We start from the raw sequence: 22,302 nt of genomic DNA, 5'->3' as shown, positions 1-22,302 counted from the left end.
AACAACAATTAAATTTAGACTTTAATAAACCAATTTCACGATTTTAAGACCCTGGAAATCCCGTATCATACTGATTTTGGACGGTCGGAAAAAGTTGCCTATTTGGAAACCCAGTCAAGTAAGTCGAACCTGAACCTTTTTCCATCAAGGCAACAGTGCATCAATCTCGGTTAGTTAGCATGACGGGCTGCTTTACATCACCTCCAGGTTTTGTCCTCAAATTTGCCAACATCCAGATTCTTGGCTTCCGCGACACTCTATTAGCGCAGGAGATGTCTCCGCCGGTGTCAATAGTCACACATGCGCCAGCTGAATAATTGATGATGATCAGCTCGGGCACTTCTACCTACTATCCCTGTTTAATTGCCCTGATACTCACGGAGGCTTGTGGCATGCAAATGCATCATCTTTCCACCCCTAACCTGCCTCGTGTTCCAACCTAAAGGGCTTGCTTGCTCGTCAGTGTGGCCCTCAGGGAGTCATGTAAAGACACTAAAAGCTGAAGTGTTGGCAGGAGCCTCTCACACTTCAACAGGCCTCAAGGCAGATTTTGTGGCAGCGAGGCTTCAACGGTAATGAACGAGCACTCGGGGGGTCACCGAACACCACAGTAGGCACATGTGGACTTGGAACTGACATTCAATCCATGAACGTCAGCACCTAAGAAGTAACTTTCAAATAATTGGTGTCCTGATTTTGAGTTACTCCTTTGTGCTACTAATCCATTGTGATTCAATCTACTTATTCTTCAGCATAAGTGTGTCATCATGACAGGATGCGCTCATCTATTTATATGAAAGATGACACCTCAGCTGTGTGCCGATGCACCCCTGCGGTGGCAACATGAGGCTCGCATCACATGCAATCAAATATGCAGAAAAGGCTTTGCTAGCCCAAAGGGGGTGGCGCGGGAAGTCGGACTAGCAGGCGCACTCAATCAACGCTGGAAAAGATGGCGCAATGACACAAGTCGACTCGTTGCCATAACGCGAGCACGGGCTTCATTACTCTTCATTAAAAACACATCTTTTATCCCAGACACGTTTTTTCCTCACACCCCGGAGGAACAGATGTGCGGAAACAGCTTGACATTTAAATGACAGGAAAATGGGATCTACCATTTCTCGTGCATCTGCGAGACACCTTTTTATTATGACGTGTCATTAGCGGCTAAATGAGAACCAGCACAGTTGCGTAGCCTCAAGGGTGACAAAAATGATATTCTGTGAAGGCTTATCTGGTTATGTGGCACTATAATGACTCCGCATGGTCTCACCCATTGGAGACTCACTAGACAATCAATCCAATACAAAAGAGATCCGATACTAAAATTCTGTCTCAACATAGATACCTCGGTTTTGATTGGCAATGTCGGAGAGATATTTTGCAACAATATTAGATAGCAACAAACATTTTAAGGCATAAGGTCAGTTTGTAGTCGCCGACACGGCATTATAAAAAAGACCGATCAATTATTTTAAAATGCCCAACTGTAACTCCAACCGTCTCTAATGTACAATTCAGCAAAATCAATATTCCAGCTGTCACTCATAAGTGCTGATGTAGCCGCGGGTCGATGCAGAAAGTACCCGGGAGTTGGAAATGGCTGCTAACTGTCATCCAAGTTCTTTTGATTAGTGCACGCTAGCAGAAACGATGACTAAGGCCGATGTCAAGTGTGGCCCCCGTTCTGTAGCGTTGGCCAGAAAATGGGATCAAGACATGTCGAGCAAATTGAAAAGTTCTATAATGTGATGGGTGACTTATCCTGATGGAAGAATCATCTTCGTCAAGTCTTGCCAAAGAAAAAAAAAATACAAAGAATATAATTATGAATAATGGTTTGAAAGTTTTGGGGCAAATCATATCGTAACACCTACCCATGCCAAAAATGACAAATGGGAGAGAAGTTAAGACACGTTTAGCGAATCAATTTTTCCCCAATAATGTGTGAAAATCGCGAGCATGAGACTTGCCCTCAACGCCCTGCGGTCAACGTTTCTAGGAAGCTTAGCGGAATGTTCCGTGTCCTTTTGCGCTTGAGCTTAAAAACAGCATGCAGGAGGCTCCACTAATGCCTCTGAGAAGTGTGACTTTTGCCGCTGCCTCCTTGGTGTCAGGTTTAAGAGAACATCCGAGAGGGCGGACAAAAGATTACGTCCAGTCGCAGGTTGTGACTTAAATCAAAAGGTCTGTTTTCAAGGGACGGGGTGACTAGTTCAACACAAGTATGTAAATTGTCATGTGGCGTGTGTGCCCCCAGTGTCTGAGCATGAGGTCATGGCATTGACACAGAACCCCCCCCCCCCCCCCCCCGACTGTGGGTGGGGAGCACGGTTCTATCTGTGGACCTGACAAATGACAGGGCCAGCTGGGGAATGAAATCCTGTAAGACCAGCACCGTGTCTGTGACGAGCAGACCACGCGCAAGCCCCCCGCAGTGCCCAGTTAACTCAGGAAGGATTTGGTGATAGCACCACCGGTGTGGCCCAAGCAACGACTAATGCAGACGTCTTGTGGCTATGGGCGGGAAACAGTCTCACGGCTTCTCCAACAAGGAGCTAAGCGAGGTGAGTGTGAGCCAAGGAGGCCGGAGGAGCACGAGTGGCGACCAGACCAGCCTTTCCTCGGCAGCAGAGAGAATCCGCAGACACGCTACGGTGCATTTTGGCTACAGCACCCTGAGCCTGGCTATGCGCGGGCTCGATGATGCCCCGGCCGAGTTGTGGGAGCTGCGTGAGCTGCAGAAGCTCAACCTGTCCATGAACTGCCTGTGCTCGCTGCCACCAGCCTTGAGTGCGATGGACAACCTGGTGGTGCTCAACCTGTGGGGCAACAACCTGAGCAGCCTGCCACCCGAGATCGGCCTGCTGAAGAAGCTGCGTGTGCTCTTCGCTTGCCGCAACCGCCTCAGCGAGGTGCCCGAGGAGCTGGGCTCCTGCACCTGCCTGGAAGTGCTTAGCCTGGCCAACAATCAGATTAGCAGCCTGCCCGGCAGTTTGGCAACCATGCGCAACCTGACCAAGCTTAACCTGAGCCACAACCGCATCGCCCACATCCCTACCTGCGTCTACAGCATGAAGGGCCTGGTCTTCCTCCACCTGGCCTGCAACCGCCTGGAGACCATCGCCGACCAGATCCAGGACCTGGTAAACCTCAAGATCCTCATCGTGGAGGGGAACAGTATCCACACCCTGCCCAAGACACTCTGCTTCCTGGAGTCCTTAGAACTCCTCAATGTAGACTTCAACGAACTGCAGAGCGTGCCAGTGGAGATGTACCTGCTGATCCGGCTCAGGAGGCTGGCCTGCCATCCTCTGGACAAGGGGCTCCATATCATACATAACCCCCTGCTCAAGCCCATTCAGGAGGTTTTGCAAGGAGGACTCAGCTCCCTGTATAACTACCTCAAACCTACGTGAGGCGCCGTCGATGACCGGCACCCGGCCGACGGCGGACACGTGGATGCTCACGCCTCAAACAAATACCCGGCCCACCACGGATTCCACAATCACTATTACATCACAGGGCCTTTTTTAAGCACACAAATAGATTTAAAGTGTCGTTGGCTGTAAATAAACAACTACAAACCGCCGACACGCGCGCTATGCCGAACGCGTGTGTGAGCGTAATCCGCAGTTAAGGGTTAGAAGGAGGCGACAAAGTTTTACAAGTCCACATTTGGAGGCTGATTAGTGGGGAGTGGTTGGTGCAGAGGTGGATAGCACACATGGTTTGTTGCATTCAGGTCACGGGGATCAGCCAGTGGAAAGAACAGTAGAGCAGAAGGGGAAAACTTATGCAACAAGGAGCTGACAAGAAATACCTCCAGTGTGAGATGCATTACTGAAGGATTTCTAAAAGTCCGTAATGGAATTGTCAGTGACACATTTGTGCTGGGAAGTTAATTATGAATAAGTAGTAAAATACTCAAATAAAACAGGAGGCTTATCATCACATTGTGACATTTGAATTAAGGTTGTTTTTTTTTTTTTTTACCATTTTGTTTGAAGGATTAAAGCAAAATAAAAAATAAAAATTACTCATCTGGTTATTTCATGTCACTATCCAGTTTTTTGTTGTTGCAACAAATGTGTCCATTGAGGTTCTGATTTTATTCACTTCAATATTTGCTTGTAATATTATTGCTTTATTTATTTCTGTAAATATTTGATCACCATTGTAATAGTTTCGAGAACACGATCAACTGTAAACTTTCCATGATTCTCTGGTCTTTATTCTCAGCACAACACCAAGAAAAGAAGTGACCTCTGCTGGAGCTTACTGGTTATTTCATGTGTCAAAGAAGGAGAGTCTTCCCTCTTTGACACAGACAATGCTGAACAAGATTTTAAAACACAGCGCAGCTGCCAGATCACGTCCTGGTCACATGACCACAAATGTGTCTTTTGGCTAAATGTTACATAAATCAATGTCTCACATTGCTCCATCCTGGGGCTGATTCATTCTGAATTTCCATAACAAAAATAAAATAATAATAAATACTAATAAAAATCCAAAGTTTTGTTGGAGTACATAACATGACCTTTGTAAAAGTAAACCGCTTTTTTTTCCCATGTAGAAAAACATCACCAAAGTGACTGTAGATGGTTCCTTGCCCATAAATGGAGAAAAACAAAAGCAAAGAAACATCCTCATTATAAGATCATATCCAATAGTCAGCTTCTACTGAAAACAATCACCATCAAAATAAGGATGAGTCAAACATCATTACTATACCATCTTTAGTGGAGATATAAACAGCACTTAGATCATTATTAAGCCAGAAAATATGTAAGAGTGACCATTTTGGAAGTAAGTAATTAAATTACACATATTGCTACTGCTGTGGCAATTCGGACTATATTAATACGTGATTATTTCACTTGCTACAGTCCAACAGCAACACATTCAATTCTCAGTCTCCTTTTCTTCCTGCTAAAATTTAATGTTAGTTTTCTTTGGATCCCTCTCATTGCTGATTTTGTCTGTCCTCCCTACCTCATTTCTTTAGTTTGTTATTTCCTCCAATTTTGAGGAGTAATTATGAATATTGCTGTTGTAACAGTCAAGAATATTTTTTGTGTCATGGTAGGTTTCATTTCCTGTTCTATGGTTATCATCATCTTCAACAAGCCCAAATTTAAAGGTGACGTAAAAAAACAGTAATATCATTGGATGTGCTCATCAGTGCCTCACAGAGCCTTTGACAATCAAGGAGGTTAATTAAAAAGCAAGTCTCTTTCCCGTTCTCAGTATGAAACTGTGCCATTGCTCCGCAAGACACTGAAGAAACCTCACAATAGCACCTATTGACAAAAATCACAAGGTTGACACTTAACTACTCCCTCTCATTTATCTCATTATGTCTGTTTAATGGATTTTGCGTCGCTGTTGGTGGAGAGAAATATGATAAAGGAGTATGGATTTGTATGATGTCAATGTCAATATCAGTGGTTCAGCTGCACAAGATGTTGGCCAGTGCGGCGCATAAAGCAGACATTTGTGCTCCAGTTGGTATTTTTGTACATTCCTTGTCATTTTGAGGGCTGTAGGCATGACAATGCACAAAGAGGCAGTGGCCAAAACAATTACAAATCATGCCTGCTTAGTGACACATAGTATCCTCTGTATTAATAAGCACATTTATTCTTTTAAAGTTGATGTTTTCTTCACCGTTATTACTTTAAACCTCAAATAATACAGGCTGTTCTCTATTAATCTGCAGTCACAGGGTGGACCATGTTTTTGTTGCTCTTTTCTATGACGTCATACCCCGTGACGTATATATTTTTTTACTCATCACTTTCCATTTTAAACGATAATTAATCTCCTCTTATATTAGTAGACAACTGTATTCATTAGCCACAAAACTAAATTATTGCTTGGGATGATTGACTTCTCCGTCTACCCTGCTCACACACGCCCTCTCCCGGCCACTGGGCCCGTACACAGGCGCCAAGGCGCCACTCACTCCATCCACGCGCAAGTGTGCAATCGACTCACTCACGGTCCTCCTACGAGTGTGGACGCGGAACAAGGAGGAGGAGAAGGATCAGCAGCAGCAGCAACGGAGCTTCGACAGCTCGCCTATAAACAAAGCATAAGAAGGGACGACCAAGGAGGTTTTTCTTTTGTCCTTATTATTTATTTTTAAGGATTAGAGCCGTCCAACTTGCGAGACAAGCGCCGAAGAGTTTTGTTTTGCCAACCCCGCGGTCGCCTCGGAGCGGTCGACATGGATAAAGTTGTCGGTTGGTGGTTTGCCACCTTCACGCTGCTGCTATCCGCCCGGGGAGAAGTTTTTAAAGGTAAGTCAGCGCGCCTGATACATACACTGTCGCAGATTTTTTTTTTTTTTTCAATTATTAGGATAATTTGATTTGATACGTGGATGCTTCCGAACAGGTGCGACCCTGTAACCGGGCACGGTCACCGGGCGACGGTCAAGTTGAGGGAGTTCAGTGTTTGTGTGCGTCTAACTTTATCTTTATAAGTTGCCCTGTCTAATGTGATTAACCTCAAACGGATTCCCCGTGTCACCTGCGAAAATAAGAAGGTAAAAGCCGAAGTCGAGCTAAAACATTTGGATTTATTTCATGCAACAGTCAGCTTTCACGGCAACGAATTTGTTTCTCACGATGTTTTGATGCTGTTTACCATGCCAGTCTAATAATTTCCATGTAAAATTGATTTGGAGAGGAGAAAGTTGTGGGAATGCGCAGTATTATAATGCCCGAAGGTCCTGAAAGGGCTCATATTGACATCCGATGAGCACATTAATCCATTTAGCCTCTGATAAACCCTAATGGATGACCCATCTAATCGATTCATCTCCCAAATATATGTTTTAAAGCTCTTATTTAAAAGTTGGCTGACCGACTAAAGAAGCACTCCCGCAGTGGTGCTGTTGAGGGCGATATTGCACACGCCTACAGCATCAATAGATGGAGAGAATGCAGATCTGAAGGAAACTTTGAACAAAGTCTTGTTAAATTATCAAATATTTTTTATTATTAAAAAGTAGCGCTTATTCAGTCACACAACATAAATGTGCCTCATCTTGTCCTACTTTAGTGAGGGTGCAGAGATTTATTGGCGGGGGCTCCCAACGGTGCTGCAACTGTCGATAAACGCTCTCCTAATTGCACACGCGTGTGTGAGGGAGTGTGTGTGTGTGTGTGTAAATATGTAAACCAGGAAGAAATCAATGTTTCACTCTTTCCCTTGTGAGGTGACGGATTAGCCGCACGGCGGGCTCGAGTGTTTGCTATGGAGGGGACGTGCTAACAGCTCATGTGCTAATCAGATCACGCACAGTGTTGGTCCACTTGCCCCCCCCCCCCCCCCCCTCCCCAGTTTCAGCCCCTAGAAATCATCTTCAAATTTAACCTTTTGTTGCTCTTTTTTATTTTGCTTTTTCTTTTTCCTCCGAACATCGCCTCCCCATCCTCCATGTTTGTCTTCTGATTCCCGGGATGCTCGGAGACAACAATAAATCACTTGTTGTGTCGGACTTGCTTTTCTCCCCCATACGACAGCTAGCATTTTCCTTCCTGAAAAAAAAATATTTTTTGCTCTGATGTCTCTACTAGGATGGGCTTTTGCGAAGAAAAAAAAAAGCTTCTTCAGTCGCCACTGCAGCCCGTTTAGGCGGGAGACTGTTTGGGCTTGCGCTCTGTGTACTCCGCATTCTGAAACAAAGAAGTGAAATCCATCCATCCATCCATCCATTTTCCGAACCGCTTGGTCCCCACAGGGGTCACGGGTGTGCTGGAGCCTATCCCAGCTGTCATCAGGCAGTAGGCGGGGGACACCCTGAACCAGTTGCCAGCCAATCGCAGGGCACACAGAGACAAACAACCATTTGCACTCGCACTCACACCTAGGGACAATTTGGAGTCTTCAATCGGCCTACCAAGCATGTTTTGGGGATGTGGGAGGAAACCGAAGTGCCCGGAGAAAATCCACGCGGGCCCGGGGAGAACATGCAAACTCCACACAGGGAGGGCCGGAGGTGGAATCGAACACGCACCCTCCTAACTGTGAGGCGGACGTGCTACCCAGCGCGCCATTTTGCTAAATAATTCCACACTTAACTTTGTTCTCATTGTAGTTACTACCTGTTTACATCTCTCCTGCTGCCCATTTAAGCAGACCGCTAGTAATTGTATCCATCTTATTCCAACACCCTATGAGTATACGCAATGTTGTGCAGGAGGGTTTTTGTTTTGCTTTGGTCCTGTTAATCCATTTGTATCCTGTAGTGCCAGCTAGCTAGCGCTAACCTAATTTGTCCAGTGTCCAAATGCCCTTCATAAACTGTTGTCATGGCGTGAGAGGCAAAAGTCGAATATTTGTTCAATATTTATGGAATATTCCTTAAATATTAATTGAAAGGTGATTTGGGTACGAAATGACCCCACTGCTTGTGGCCACTGTGCTGCCAAGTTGTGAAACCAACTTCCTGTTTCCTTGCTGTTCCACACCAGCATGTTTAAATGACAGTCTGGTTGAGCTTGTTTTGTGTCCTCCGCAGTGGACGAAGAGTGCATATTTATTTTTGGGGCCAAATTAATTCAGCACCAAACTTAGATCTTCTGTTAACTTCCTGTTTTTATGTCCACAGCAGCTTGTTTGGACAGCTAACTCATTGGGCTTGTACTGTGTCCTCTCTTTCCGTTGCCAAGTAGTGAAATCCATTTTTTATGTAAATATCTAAATTTGTTCCAAATAATCCTTCACTGAATCTTGCATCTTGCTTTTCGAACAGATCCACAGCAATTCGTTTTCGTCTCAAACCTTAACTAATTGTTTTATCTGCTTCCTGTTGCTAAGGAGGGTAACTTTCATGCACAAAACTTCCTTCAGCAATTCATTTTTGTTGTTCGCTCTCCATAACGTGTATGATATCTCCTGCGACCCATCACATTCAATTCCAGAGAGACTTGTGTTTTGTTGCGTTGCCCATCCTTATTCCAGAGACGAGCCATGTGCCGATCACGGCTCGTCATTCTTGAGTGACTCAGTCGGTCGGGCCTGATTGGCGTGCGCACTCGGACCAAAGAGAAGCAGGCACAGACGTTCCTCGGTGAGATAAACAACTTAATTGGAAGCAATCATTTAGTTCTTCACTCATTTTTTTTCTCCCCGGTCCCCAGCTGACTCCGATTTAATAGAGTTTTTCTGCAAGGTGTCCTGACGGATGGCAGCTTCCTTTTGTAGGCGCCATCACAGAATTAATTTAAATATGCATGATTTTTTTTTCTCCCTCCCAACCATGTTGGAGGATTGATGATTGTACAAAGCAGCCAGCGAGGTGTCTACATTCTTTGCTAACTTTGCTTCTCAGACACTTTTATTCTGATGGTAATGAAGGTGATGGAAAGCAGTTTTTCTTTTTTTGTTCGTGGTGTGCCTTCCCCCCGCCTCACCACCCAAAAAAAAAAATGACATTGATTATAACTGTTTGATTTCCTTTCCTGAGGAGAAATTTGAAAAATTTCTCAAATGCTAAGTGCTGCTATTTACTAAACGTGTCTTTTGATGTGACGACTGGCGGGGGAGCCTAATGTTTATTTATTTTTTAAACCACGTGGAGAAGCCCAACAGAAACACTCAGGATGTAAATAAGTTGAATTTGCATATTATTTCGTGTCTGATGCCTCAATCTTGAATGACAAACAGGATTGTAATCGTGTGGCGGTGGTTATCGCATTCACCATTCCTAAGTGTGTTCTGGCTTGAAGGTCGGGATACAAAAAGTGGATTTGAGGCAAATTAGTTTGGAATTTTTGGGAATGTAGGTTGAGAAACCTGCTGTGAGTTACGTGCAATGTGAGCAAATCCAAACAGAGGATTAAAACTCGAGTTGTGTTTTGGTGTGCTATTCCTTCAAAAAAGAAAAGTGACACGAAATTAGTACGGGCACACTCAGTTTGTCGCCTAATCGGGCTGCTGTAGTGATCCAAGCAGGAAGAAAGGAAAATTTAATGCTGGTTTACAATACAATACAATACAAGGACCAAGCACTTTGGCGCCTCAACGGCCTGCAGTACCGATCAAAACAGGAATTATTTTTTTTTTCTGCGAGGCTGTTTCTGAGAAAAAGTACTTTGTGACACAGCAGCAGCAAAAAGCACAACACGCAATTATTATTGCCGCAAAAGGTTTTCCACCTGAACAGGGAAAAATAAGTGTGGAACTAAATTGGAAATAGTTTGATGTGGGATGATTTGGAAACAATGCTTTTTGCTACCAAGTAGTCCAATCCATTGCTTCAAAAAAATATCCCTTCCTTGAAATTTGCTTCTTTTTGTCTACTTCCTGTTTCCATCCGCCCTCTTTAGGCATGCAAACTGGTTGCACCTGTACTTAAAAGTACTGTTTTTTTTTCTTTCTACCAAGTAATAAAATAATACAACATTGTGAAAAATAATCCCACACCAAACTTTGCTCACTTCACATTTCAATCATGACAGCAGCCCGTTTAGGCAGAAAAAAATATTTTTTATGCCACCAAGCAGTAAAACATGGCCACTTTATTTTGTTGATTTTGTGGTTGAATCACTGAAGAGTGAAGAACGTTGCAATTAAGAAAACTGAGGCCCACCCAAGCCCGTTTGAAAATAGTCCCACACCGTACACATCATGCTTGTTTCCTGTGACAACCAACACAGCAGCCCTTTGAGGTTTCATCTTTGGGGTTGAATTCCATATTTTACTATCAAATTAAAGATTCTACTGTATTGCACTAAAAAGAAAAGACAAGCCACTAACATTGTGAAGTTGGGCGCCATAAAAAAAAAAACATCCAAAAATAGCCGTGGTGGTGTAAAAAAAGAGCGGCCCTATCCTGAGCTCTTCCAAGCAAGCGTGGCACAAACTCATCAGTCCTTATCTCACGCGTCCCGAGGGTGCCACTCCACATTCGATCATTAGCCGCTGATTTGCCAGCCATTTTATTTACATTCTTGAGAGGCCATAATAGTTTTGAAGTCGACTCTCAAGGCGGCGTTGGCGGTGGCGGCGTTATGAGGGAGCTGTTGCCGCGGAATGATAATTGGCCTTGAGATGATGCGAGTGAGTGAAGGATGCCGGACAAACAGAGGCGCTCTAATTACGGAGTGCGGAAGGGAGGGAGGGGGTGGTGGAAACTAATGAATTGCACGCGGGCCGACGCAGGGGCCATCTAATGAAGCGAGCGGCGCGGGGACTGTTTGTGTGTCTGCTAGGCACGCTTGAACAATTATGCGATTGCGTCAACACTTGTAAGGAAAAAAAAAAAGTGGTGCGAAAAACAAGTTGGGATGCAGCCAAGCGCGCCCGTGTAAAGCGTAGGTGACATGGTGTTGAGTAAAAGTACACTAATTAATGCTCTCCATTGTTATTAATGATGATGACCAGGAGAAGGAGGAAACTGACTTTTCCAGGATGTTGAAAAGGTTTAAAAGGAAGAAGGAGACTTGCTGGAGGGAGACTTGCCAAAAATCTGCCAGTGTTGCTGTTAACTAGTCGCAGTGCAAGTAGTGGCACTAGGGGGATGTATGTAGGGCGGGCAGGGGTGCGCTGCTACTGCTTGTTCCACCTTGTCTCCTGTTATTTATTAAGCATGTGTCAAGGCTCCGGCAGCAGGCAAGGTGAACTCCGCCTCCTTCATCCGCTGGAAGTAGGGGGGGCTGGGCTAGTTTTGTGTGTGTGCGCTTATGAGTGTAACCAGCGGCAAAATTTTCCATTACTGTCAGCGTGAATCTGTTGCCGTCACATTAGCGAACGTCACGCTCGCTCATTAATGCATTAGGGTCTCGCTGGCTCGTCAGCCATTTGCACCGGGCCGTTTGCCCTTGCGCTAAAAAGGCTGCCCGGCGCTCCACCTATTGACCATTTAATTGTTCAATAATGAAGCCATCCCCCAGGATGAATAGGCCCTCGGTGGGGCCTCTGAGTAAAGGAGAGGAATAATGAAAAAAAAAAGCCTATATTTCTATGAGAGTGCACACATGAAGCATAATTGACCGATAATTCAGATTTTTCTCCCGTGGCTGGGAATTTGCTTCCTATTTCTGTGGACAGTTTTTCTGTAAAGAGCCACTCAACCTCTCTGCTTTTAGTAGTTGCTGTGTTCCGCCACTGTTCTGCCTCCCTTTAAGAAGGACATAGTAAATAATAGGGCAGTAGAAGCAAAAAAGAAAAAAAACGCACAAACAAATGTCAGACACAATACGAAGCCGAAATGGGCACTTAAGACGCGGCAGTTTCCGTCTCTGGCAAGTTCTGAGCTGGACCAGGAAATAAATGCTGATTCTGCTTTTTGCTTGATCCTTTCAGCGTCATGGTGCAGTATGTATACGGAAATATTAATATTGCTACTTTTGCCGCCTGACATTCAAATTGTTCTTGTCATGTCAAATTGATAAATGAGAACCCATTTTATGACGGTCACTCGTTGATATTTGTCTGCTTTGCTGCTGTAGTTTCTTTTGCTTTACTAAAAGGCGCAGACAACCTTGGAAAATGCAAGTGAATAACTTTACAATTATGCTGATTTTCAATTCAACGACCACACTTTCCTAACACCATCGCCTTTGTGTCGACATGTCATCTGACTATTTTCTATTCATCGTCAAACGATAACGAAACCTTCAATAGAAAATCAACAAAATAGAGATTTATATTTCTGCTTCTGCCAAGTACACCAACTTGTGTTGTGTGTCACCGAGTGTTCTGTTTAAGACTCCGAGCCTTGAATGGCTCAATAGCCGCACGGTTCCAAACCTCCTCTGGCACAAAGCAGCTGCTGTTGAGCCTGAAGGGCAAAACAGATGGAGCCCCAAATCTTGAAGAATGTCACAAGAGTTGAAGCTGTTTTATCTGCCGAAGCGGGACCGACTCCTTGTTATTGCTTCAGGCATGTCATGCAGCTAGTACGGTGTATGCGACCCAATAATTTCGCATAATAGTGTACATCTAATTTTTATGTTGCTAAGTGTTGTATTTCAGTAAGGAGTGCCTCACGGCTCTATTCTTGGGCTGTAGCTGTTCTACTAAAGTGGACAGGAAACTCTCAATAAATGACAGCGTTCTCTATTACAAGTGAGCCTGCTGTCCCATTCATTAGAGAATAGTTATTTTAATCCCTGGATCTGTATTTCATAATGCGGGTGGTCAGTGTCAAGTTAATTTTTGTCAGCAAGGCGCTCCCAAGCAAGCCAAGTCTCACTCACTTTGTCGACGACCAACAGCTGCATGGCCAAACAATAACGAGGGAAGGATGAGGCTTGGCCCGATGCTGCGCTCCCACCCTGTAATCACGCAGCAGAATTACAGGGCCGCCGGAGTCATGTGACGTGCGGCGTGAGCGTAAAAAAAAAAAAAAGTTGAAACACATTTGAACGTGCATCTGCGTAAACAAAACAAAAGAGGGTGCAAAAAGGTGACATTTAACGGTTAATTTGCATTGTCTTCAGTCTGCGCTTGTTTTATTTTTTTACTCAACGTGTGTTGCAATCTTAATTCCTTTCTTTCTTTTCTGATTGTGTTTAACGTTTTTATTGTTTCACTATTTGATATTTTACATTTTAGCGTAATATTTGTTAAGCTTACTAAAAACACTTGTTTTACCTTAACATTTTTTTTAACCACTTTATAGAAATTTGCTACATTTGTATTAAATGTCCTTGTTTTCACTTCATCTGTTTTTAATTATTGGATTTAATTTTCTCGCATATTTAATTAAAACTTTTATTTTAAGGTTTTTTTACCACTTTTTAGAAATTTGCTACATTCATATTAAATGTTGTCACTTTATCTGTTTTTAATTTTTGAATTTAATTTTCTCACATATTCAATTGAAACTTTTATCCAAGTTTTTCTATTTGTTTTTATTTACCGTATTTTTTGGACTAAAAGTCGCTCCGGAATATAGGTCGCATTAGCCATAAAATGCACAATAGCATGAAAAAAAAAACATATATAAGTCGCTCCGGAGTTTAAGTCGCATTTTGGGGGAAATTTATTCGGCAAAATCCGACACCAAGAACAGACATGAACGAACAACAACAGGCTAAATGATAGGTATGCTAACGTGACATAAACACAAACGAAGAGCTGAGAACGGGCCTGACGTAAAATTCAGTTATTCAAATAACTATTACAGAAATAACATGTTTATAAAACTCCAATTCATTAAATCCATCGATCGTCCTTTGTCAACAATGGGTGCGCGCCGCTGACGGCGCTTGCACTTCAAAATATTCCACAGGCCGATATAACGATATATAAATTATCAAATAACTATTATATAAGCAATAATATTATCAAACCATCTGTGTCTCTCCAAATCATTAAATCCATCGATCAAATTCCTCGTCCTTTGTCAACAACGCCGCGCGTGCGCCCTGACGTCAGCCTCGTCGTTATTCCACAGATCTAGTATATAACTATATTGTAGTGTTAAAGTACAGGGACCCAAGCATGGCATCGACTTCCAGGCGTGTGGCGGCGAGGACTTCCATCCTCGGAGGTGGCACTTCCAGCCACGGAGGTGGAAGAGAGCTCCATAGAATAGGACTGGGCGTGCGTAAAAGCCATGTCCAAGCCCCATCCACCGTCCCCGGACAGCCACCTGGCCGAGCACCGGCCCCCGACTTCCATCCACGGAGGTGAAAGAGAGCTCCATCGAGTAGGACCGGGCGTGCGTAAAAGCCATGTCCGAGCCCCATCCACCGTCCCCGGACAGCCACCTGGCCGAGCGCCGGACCCCGACTTCCATCCACGGAGATGAAAGAGAGCTCCGTAGAGTAGGACTGGGCGTGCGTAAAACCCATAATAGTTTTTCAAACCTTCTGTGTCACTCCAAATCCTTAAATCCTTCAAACTCTTCGTCCTCCATGTCACTTACAAACAAAGCCGCTAATGATGCCGGTAGTACGTGGGGCCCTTCGTCCTCTTCGTCATCCCGTGATCGAATCTTTGTCCTTTATGTAAACAACCGCTGCGCCGCGCTGCTGACGTCACTTGAAATTCAAATTACAGTAATCCCTTGCTACATCGCGGTTCGTTTATTGCGGTTTCACTTTTTTTTTTTACTTTTGGAAAATTCCATCCATCCATTTTCTGAACCGCTTAGTCCCCACGGGGGTCGCGGGAGTGCTGGAGCGTATCCCAGCCGCCACCGGGCAGTAGGCGGGGGACACCCTGAACCGGTTGCCAGCTGATCACAGGGCACACAGAGACAAACAACCATTTGCACTCGCACTCACACCTAGGGACAATTTGGAGTCTTCAATCGGCTTATCATTTTTGAAAATTTATGAAAAAAATCACATATAAATCGCTTCTCAGTATAAGTCGCCACCCCACCCAAACTATGAAAAAAAACCACGACTTATAGTCCGAAAAATACGGTAGTATGTTTACTTCTCTTTTATATATTTACTTTCCATTTGATAATTGTGTTTTTACTACCTCACTACAGTACACATTTTATTTGTTCTTTATTTCATGCTTTGATTATGGTTTACGTTTTGACTCACAAATTTTTTTCCTACTTGATATGTATTACGTTAATACACATAGCCTCCAGGATTAGTTTACTTTGGCTACACTCCAGCGTCACATATCATAACTGAAAGAAAGCCCGTTAAAGCGGCCTTTTGAGAGCACCATCGTATTTTGCTTGGTGTGCTCTCTGAAAGCTAAAGTATTTTGAAGTCCCTTATGAATATTTTTTTCCCTCTATTTAACCCGCAGCCGGAGCCTCGGCTTGACTCAAATGTAAATATATCTTTTCCTTTCCTCCTCTAAGTCTTTGAGCGATTCCCCGGGCTAACCACGGATTTCCCTATTGCCATTCCTAGTCGATCTTAATGTGGAATTAGTCATAATAGGATTCTAGCTGGAGGTAGGCAGCCCAGTTTATTCAGGCAAAGATGCTGGGGACTCTGACTGAATTTGTACCCCCAAAACCTTTTTTTTTTCATGTTTATAAATGTCGATGCTACGAAGTAGGAATCAAACTTTGGCATCTTGAAATGAAGGTGTAGGAATACTGGGGAATACTCTGGCTAACAATTGGAAAGTTAGTTCACAAGTTACAGCATTATGAGAAGGCAAAAAAAAGCTTTTGTTGCAAATCATTCTTTTGCATGACCAGGGTGGAAATTATGCCTTTGTGGGATTATGATCCTCCTCCCTGCCTTCCTGTCTTCTACAAATGAATTTGACGGGCTTTAATTTACTGGCGCAAAGTCCAGACTGCCAATCTGGTTTGTGCCGAGCTCAATCTCCACGGCCGTGGTGGTGGCACCAATTAGCCGGGCCCTCGGTTTCAACTGGGCCGCCGTCGCCTCCTGTCACATCCTGGATAATAAGTCGACATGTAGTCACTAACCGCCGGGGCCCGTACACGCTGAGGTGCAAACAATGTGTCAGTATGCCAGTATCTTATGGACCAATAATTACAGGAAAGGCCACAGAAAGAAAAACATGAAGAATCTCGATGCGTTTTGATGTTTGGGAAATGCCAAGGCAGCCTTGAACCTTAGCATTGGAACCATTGTAACATTCCGCCTGCTAGTCAACCAACATTACATTTTCGCATCCTGAGACTACAAGGTGTTTAATTCCTGTCCATTGTGCCTCTTTAACGAAAATGTTGGCCTTAAGATCCTGTTAGTGAAGTTGATTCAAGTGGCCTAGTGTGTGTGTGTGTGTGTGTGTGTGTGTGCGTGCGTGCGTGCGTGTGTGCGTGCGTGCGTGTGTGATCCTCCCCTGCTCTACATGTGCACATGAAAGAAGACACAAGACATTTCCATACGAGATTAAGCGTGAGTGCGTAATTAGAGACTCAGTCAGCGGTGACAACAAGAAAATATGTGATTTTCTCGTCCGCGAGATGAAACGGGGAGGCGGGCCTGGTTGGTCGAGGTTGAGCGGCACATTTTTAATTGGATGCAATCCCCAAAGGTGGCCCGGCTAGTCCCGAGGCACCTGAGTCTAGAAAAAGATGGATTAGGATTGTTTATTAATTATGACTTTTTTTTTGGTGCATACATTCGTGCACGTTGAGTGCCAGTGAAATAATGAGGTGTTTGCCGATTCTCGGGTAAAGCGCTAACCATATTTATGGCAGGTCGGCAATTTCCCTTAAGATGTGTCAAATGCTTTTTAGGCGTCATCAACATTATAGGTAATTTTCCCATCTCAGAAAGGATCTGTGATTGCTTTGTAATCGTTCAAATCGTTGTCAGAAGTTCAATGTGAATGGGACTCAACTCTCGGGCTGGATTTGATAATACATGCAGCAAGTGGCACAATTGGATTTGGGATTCAAGACTCTTTAGAATTTGATCTGGAATGAGTTAGAGTTTGAAGTAGAATTTAACGGAAGGGTTGGAAATTGGGATTCAAATTAAGGATAAAGTTTCATCATTCCGGTTGAGTCCGTCATGCCTTGTAACGTTCGCACTCTGAGGAGCTCGGCCATTCGTGCGTGCTGGACTGGATGTCTCTTAGAAATGAGCCAGGAGACAGACGTGCGTTGACATTGCGGACGTTAGCCTGCGTGGCCGCGTGCCCAGCTGCTGCGAGCAACACGCTTAATTAATGCTTCACCCCACATACTGTTTCAAGAAAGGACTTGGTGTTCAAGTATGGCTTCAGGTCGAAAATAAGTATGCATTTAAATCAGGAGTTGCATTTCAAATGAGGTTTTCGTTTCAGGGTACGAATGAAGTGTCAAATTAAGGATGAAAATTAGCGTTTCATGTTCAGATTTTTTATGTTAGGCCAGTGCTTCTCAATTATTTTCTGTTACGCCCCCCCCTAGCAAGAAGAAAACTATTCGCGCCCCCCCCCTCCCCACCGTGACTATCCTAACTTGTCTTGTAAGTCGTAGAATGTTGCACTGTCGCAAACTTCACAGAAGTAACAATGAGAGCGCCACTGCCCCCTGCTGTGAAGATGCGCAATTACACTTTATTCTAGTACTGCCAAAAAAAAAGCCTGTTCCCCAGGGTCACACGCGCCCCCCCAGGCCCCACTATTTGAGAAGCACTGTGGTAGGCTATTAATATTTAATCTCTCAATTATTTGTTCAATTCACCAATTAACCTGTTGATTGTTTATTTCGATTAATCCGTGATTTGGATCTTAAACATTTTCTAGATCAGGAAATAGAACACAGGACAAAAAAATGGACTTCATCTTTGAAGATTCTCTGTAATATGTTGAGATTGGCTTTGTGCCATCTCAGATGTAATTTTCTCCGTGCAATCAAAAGACTTAAGAGCAGCAGCCTTGAACACACAGCCTCCTTAAATCAGCAACCACACGCTCAGCAGCCAAGCGACAAATTCCTCCGCTAATCAGTCGACCTCACTGTCTTTTCGGGGCCCGATGTCAGGCCAGCTTCCGCTCCGTCGGCCCCCGCATTGACGCTAACGCCGCCTAATATTGCCAGCCGCACTTTGGGAAGTCCAATTTGCACTGAGAGTAATTCCACTCGGCACCTCGCTCGCAATCAGACCGACGGCATCTGATTGTTTCAAGTGATGGGCAGAACCGGTGGAGTCAACTGCGTGCAATTGACAGAACAAAAGAGCGTTTAGAGCCTTGTGAAGGACTACTCATTACTTGCATGGCGCACATGAAATTCTTGCCTGACGAAGAACCCACGTGCTGAAAGTTCTCGAAATCGACATGAATCTTGCTTGAAATGCACTTGAAGCTTCAAATTCTTTCTTTCACTGTTCTTGTGGAAAAAGGAATAGAATGAACGCTCTCAGCGAAGTGAGTACATCCCCCTCGCGTTTTTTTTTTCCTTATATCTTTTCATGGGACTTCACGCCAGCCATCTTGTCATCACGCTTACGTCGACGCCGCCTGAGCATACGACATTGGTAGTCTCCGGGGACGGGATGTCTCCGGCGGAACAACGGATACCTCACACTGAGCCACCTGCCATTTAGCAGCGTTAGATTACTCGCAAGTGACATTTAGGGCCACACACCCTTCACTTGCTCGTTCTGCAGCAATACCCAGCCACAGACATCCGTGCGGTGCCTTCAGGGATCTCCAGAAATTAGGAACACACGACCCCCCCCGCCAGCGTGACCACCACCAACTTAATCCCCTCTCCCCTCTTTCTCAACCCTCCCTCCAAACAAGGGGGTTTTGTCAGCCGCAAGGGCCGCCACATCCCTCTCTGAGGCTGCCAGCGGAAGCGATATTGAGGCCTGCCAAACGCTCCGGGAAAAAGAATGGAAGAGGACCCAATATGCATATTATTCTAATACCAGCCGTCGGTGCCTGGAATCGCGCAACGTGATACCGTAATGAATGTGCGCTGCCTCGTAGGGGTCTACATGAAGCTGTTTTGCCACGGCCATGAATAATTCATTACTGAGCCCAAAGGCGGTGAATCAAGCAAGGCAAGAGCTAAGAAAATTAGCTACCAATTAGTGTTTATTTATGGCCGCTGTGTGTTTTGCCTTCGCCCTAGCTAGGGAAAGGTAAGTTTTGGTTACTTGGTTGACCTTGAGGCGAGAGTGGGACTCGAATCAATGGGCGGGGGAGTGGGGACAATCATTTTCTGCAGTTATTTTATGCTTGCAAACATAATTGTGTGCCCAAATACCTTTACAATTTATTTAACAAGTCTGTTTTAGTAAGTTTGAATATGTTCACAATTCATTTGTTGATTTTAGAGTGTATATGACCAACATAGACTAAGGTCCCTTAGTCCTTTGATATGGCATCTTTGTGTTTTTATGATCATAGACATAATACTGTTGGATTACTCAAATGATGAGAGAAATCAGATTTGTTTTGGAGTTATTGGTCAATATATTGATTAATAGCACAACTTTCCACACATTTTCCCTTAGACTAACTGTGCTGTGTTTTTGTCATTTTTGTATTGTGCCACCAAATAATATTCTTCTTATAAAAGGTACAGAGGAGACACCTAAGCAATATTTTACACTGGTATTGATCACTATCAATGTTGGATTTATTATTAATATGAACGCTGGTATGTGTTTTTATGACATGTATGACATCATTGACGGTATGATACAGCGCTACCGTCAGTGAGACTCGACAGCACCAATGGTTGTTTTAGCATATTTACCGTGTTTTCCGGACTATTAGGCGCACCTAAAAACTTACATTTTACTAAAAAAAACACAGTGCGCCTTATAATGCAGAGCGCCTTATATATGGATCAATTGATGAATTTGTTGATCCATACTGGTTGTACACAGTGCTCTGCCAAAATGTTTCAGTACGTTTTTGTACGACTAGTAAATTACAAGGTCGCATCGCTTCCCAACATTACGGCAACTGTAGCTGTTGTACCCGCGAGGCTATTTCATTTCAAAATAGGCTGCTCCGTTAATGTTTCAAGTAAATTTACGGATCGATATGGAAGGGAAACATAGGTAAGTAGTACCAATGCGTTAGATCGAACTTTAGTCAGTTCCGATCATTTTATAGGAGATCGTTTGAGAAACGCGATAGTTTACACTTTGCTGAGGCTCATGGGAGATTGCGAGCTGAGGCTCATGGGAATTTGCGGATGGCTAATGCTATAACGATAGCTGCTATACGCACCAGGCTATTTCATGTCAAAATAGGCGGCTCTGTTAATGTTTCGAGTAAATCTACGGATCGATATGGAGGGGAAACATAGGTAAGTAGTACCAATGCGTTACATCGATCTTTAGTCAGTTCCGATCATTTTATAGGAGATCGTTTGAGAAACGCGATTGTTTACAGAGGGCTCGTTGGTTATTGGCTAGTGGATGCATACCGCAACCCTAGTCAACCTCAGTTTGTTGCAGTATAGCTTCTATTTTATGCGGCTTATAATCCGGTGCGCCTTATATATGGACAAAGTTTTAAAATGGGCCGTTCATTGAATGTGCGCCTTATAATCCGGTGCGCCTAATAGTGCGGAAAATACGGTAATTTACTTGTACAAGCTTTGATTAGCTTTGCTGTCTTCCATTTCTGCAACAAGGAATATTTCGTATCATATCACGGACGGTATGATATAGCGCCGTTGTCGGATGATTCACATGACCGCGGCCCGTCACATGCATTAGGCCACAAATCGTCGCTTGACAGTCACATCTTTCCACGTGACACGTAGGAGACTTTGTTGACGGAGGCAGTCAGTCACTGCTAAACCTCTGTCTCCTTGAAGACTCCCCCCCTCGTCCTATCTTCCTCCCCCACTTTGCCCCCGGCTCTTCCTACCCCGGCGCGCTGGCAGCCGGCCCGGATGCATCGCCGGTCGTCACTTGTCAGCGGAACGACATGACACGTCGCTCCGATTCGCGGCGCATGTCGTTGAAAGCGAACCCCCCCCCCTTCGCCCTATCGAGAAAAATGGGCGCCAAAGTAGCATGTGACTGCAGATAAAGAAAATAAACAGAAACACTTTGGGTCTGATGTTTTACCTTGCGTACGAAGAAGAAGACGAAGAAACTTTAAGTTGTCAAGGTCAAAGAAGAGATCCCAAGCTAATTCAATTAAAGACAGGCAAGGAAGCCTGTGGAAAATCCCCACAATCGGTTGACAGGTGGATAAAGAGGAGAAAAATACCCACCAGAGATTGGCCAAGATAACTGTGCTGTCTTCTATTCTTCTTTTCTTTTGTGAAGCTTTGATTTGGAAGGCAATGCTGAGGATGTCTCTCATCCAAAAAGGCCGAATTGCACGCACGGCCGCAATGAGGCATAGCAGTTGTGCAGCGGAAGAGATAAGGCAAGCCGGCAGACGGCCATTGTCCTCTTCTCACTTCAGGTCACATCATTAAAGTCTCGTTCAGAGTGTGGAAAAGAAAGGGGAATGAATTATAGAGTGAAACGTTATAAATTCACAAAAGTCATTGTTTCAGCTCTACTGTTTGTCTATTAGCTCCACAAAATCAGCCCAGCTTTTTTCTAAGGTCATTACTAAAAAGAAAGAATGTACAAGAAAGGTAACAAATTAATATACTCTGGAATGACATTCATCAAGAAATCTCAAGCTTTTATCTGGACAAAAATAGAGTTGATTTTGGATTCGGACAAAGTGCGACAATGTTGGTTTGAACAGTCTGGATCATGATGTTTGTAAAGCATCACTAGTATTTGTCATTATTTGATTGTACTGGTATTTGCATAGCACTAGCCATGTCGCCTAGCCAGAAGCATAGCTGTGTTGTATTTGTTTACAAATGAGTAGATTTGGTGTTGAAAAGGGTACATCAACGTTTACTCCCTACCCGACCACCTAAGAGCCCCCCAATCCATT

The 22,302-nt window shown here is 44.1% G+C and overlaps 2 protein-coding genes across 2 annotated transcripts in view; both read left to right on the top strand.

Moving 5' to 3' along the window:
* The first annotated feature begins 2,397 nt into the window (after window positions 1-2,397).
* LOC133165664 (leucine-rich repeat-containing protein 30-like) lies at window positions 2,398-4,218 on the top strand. The gene has a single exon (XM_061295496.1). The coding sequence runs from the start codon at window positions 2,523-2,525 to the stop codon at window positions 3,420-3,422; it is 900 nt and encodes a 299-aa protein (XP_061151480.1). The 5' UTR covers window positions 2,398-2,522; the 3' UTR covers window positions 3,423-4,218.
* A 1,808-nt stretch (window positions 4,219-6,026) lies between these two features.
* Window positions 6,027-22,302, top strand: part of LOC133166056 (receptor-type tyrosine-protein phosphatase mu-like) — a 110,891-nt gene continuing 94,615 nt past the window's right edge. Inside the window, exon 1 of the mRNA XM_061296042.1 lies at window positions 6,027-6,311. Within this exon, the coding sequence (XP_061152026.1) occupies window positions 6,239-6,311 (73 nt within the window). The 5' untranslated portion in view covers window positions 6,027-6,238. The remainder of the gene's footprint in view (window positions 6,312-22,302) is intronic.

The sequence above is a fragment of the Syngnathus typhle genome, linkage group LG13 (genome assembly GCF_033458585.1).
Source record: "Syngnathus typhle isolate RoL2023-S1 ecotype Sweden linkage group LG13, RoL_Styp_1.0, whole genome shotgun sequence".
Classification (NCBI taxonomy): Eukaryota; Metazoa; Chordata; class Actinopteri; order Syngnathiformes; family Syngnathidae; genus Syngnathus; species Syngnathus typhle.
This window is presented reverse-complemented; position numbering and strand designations above follow the sequence as displayed.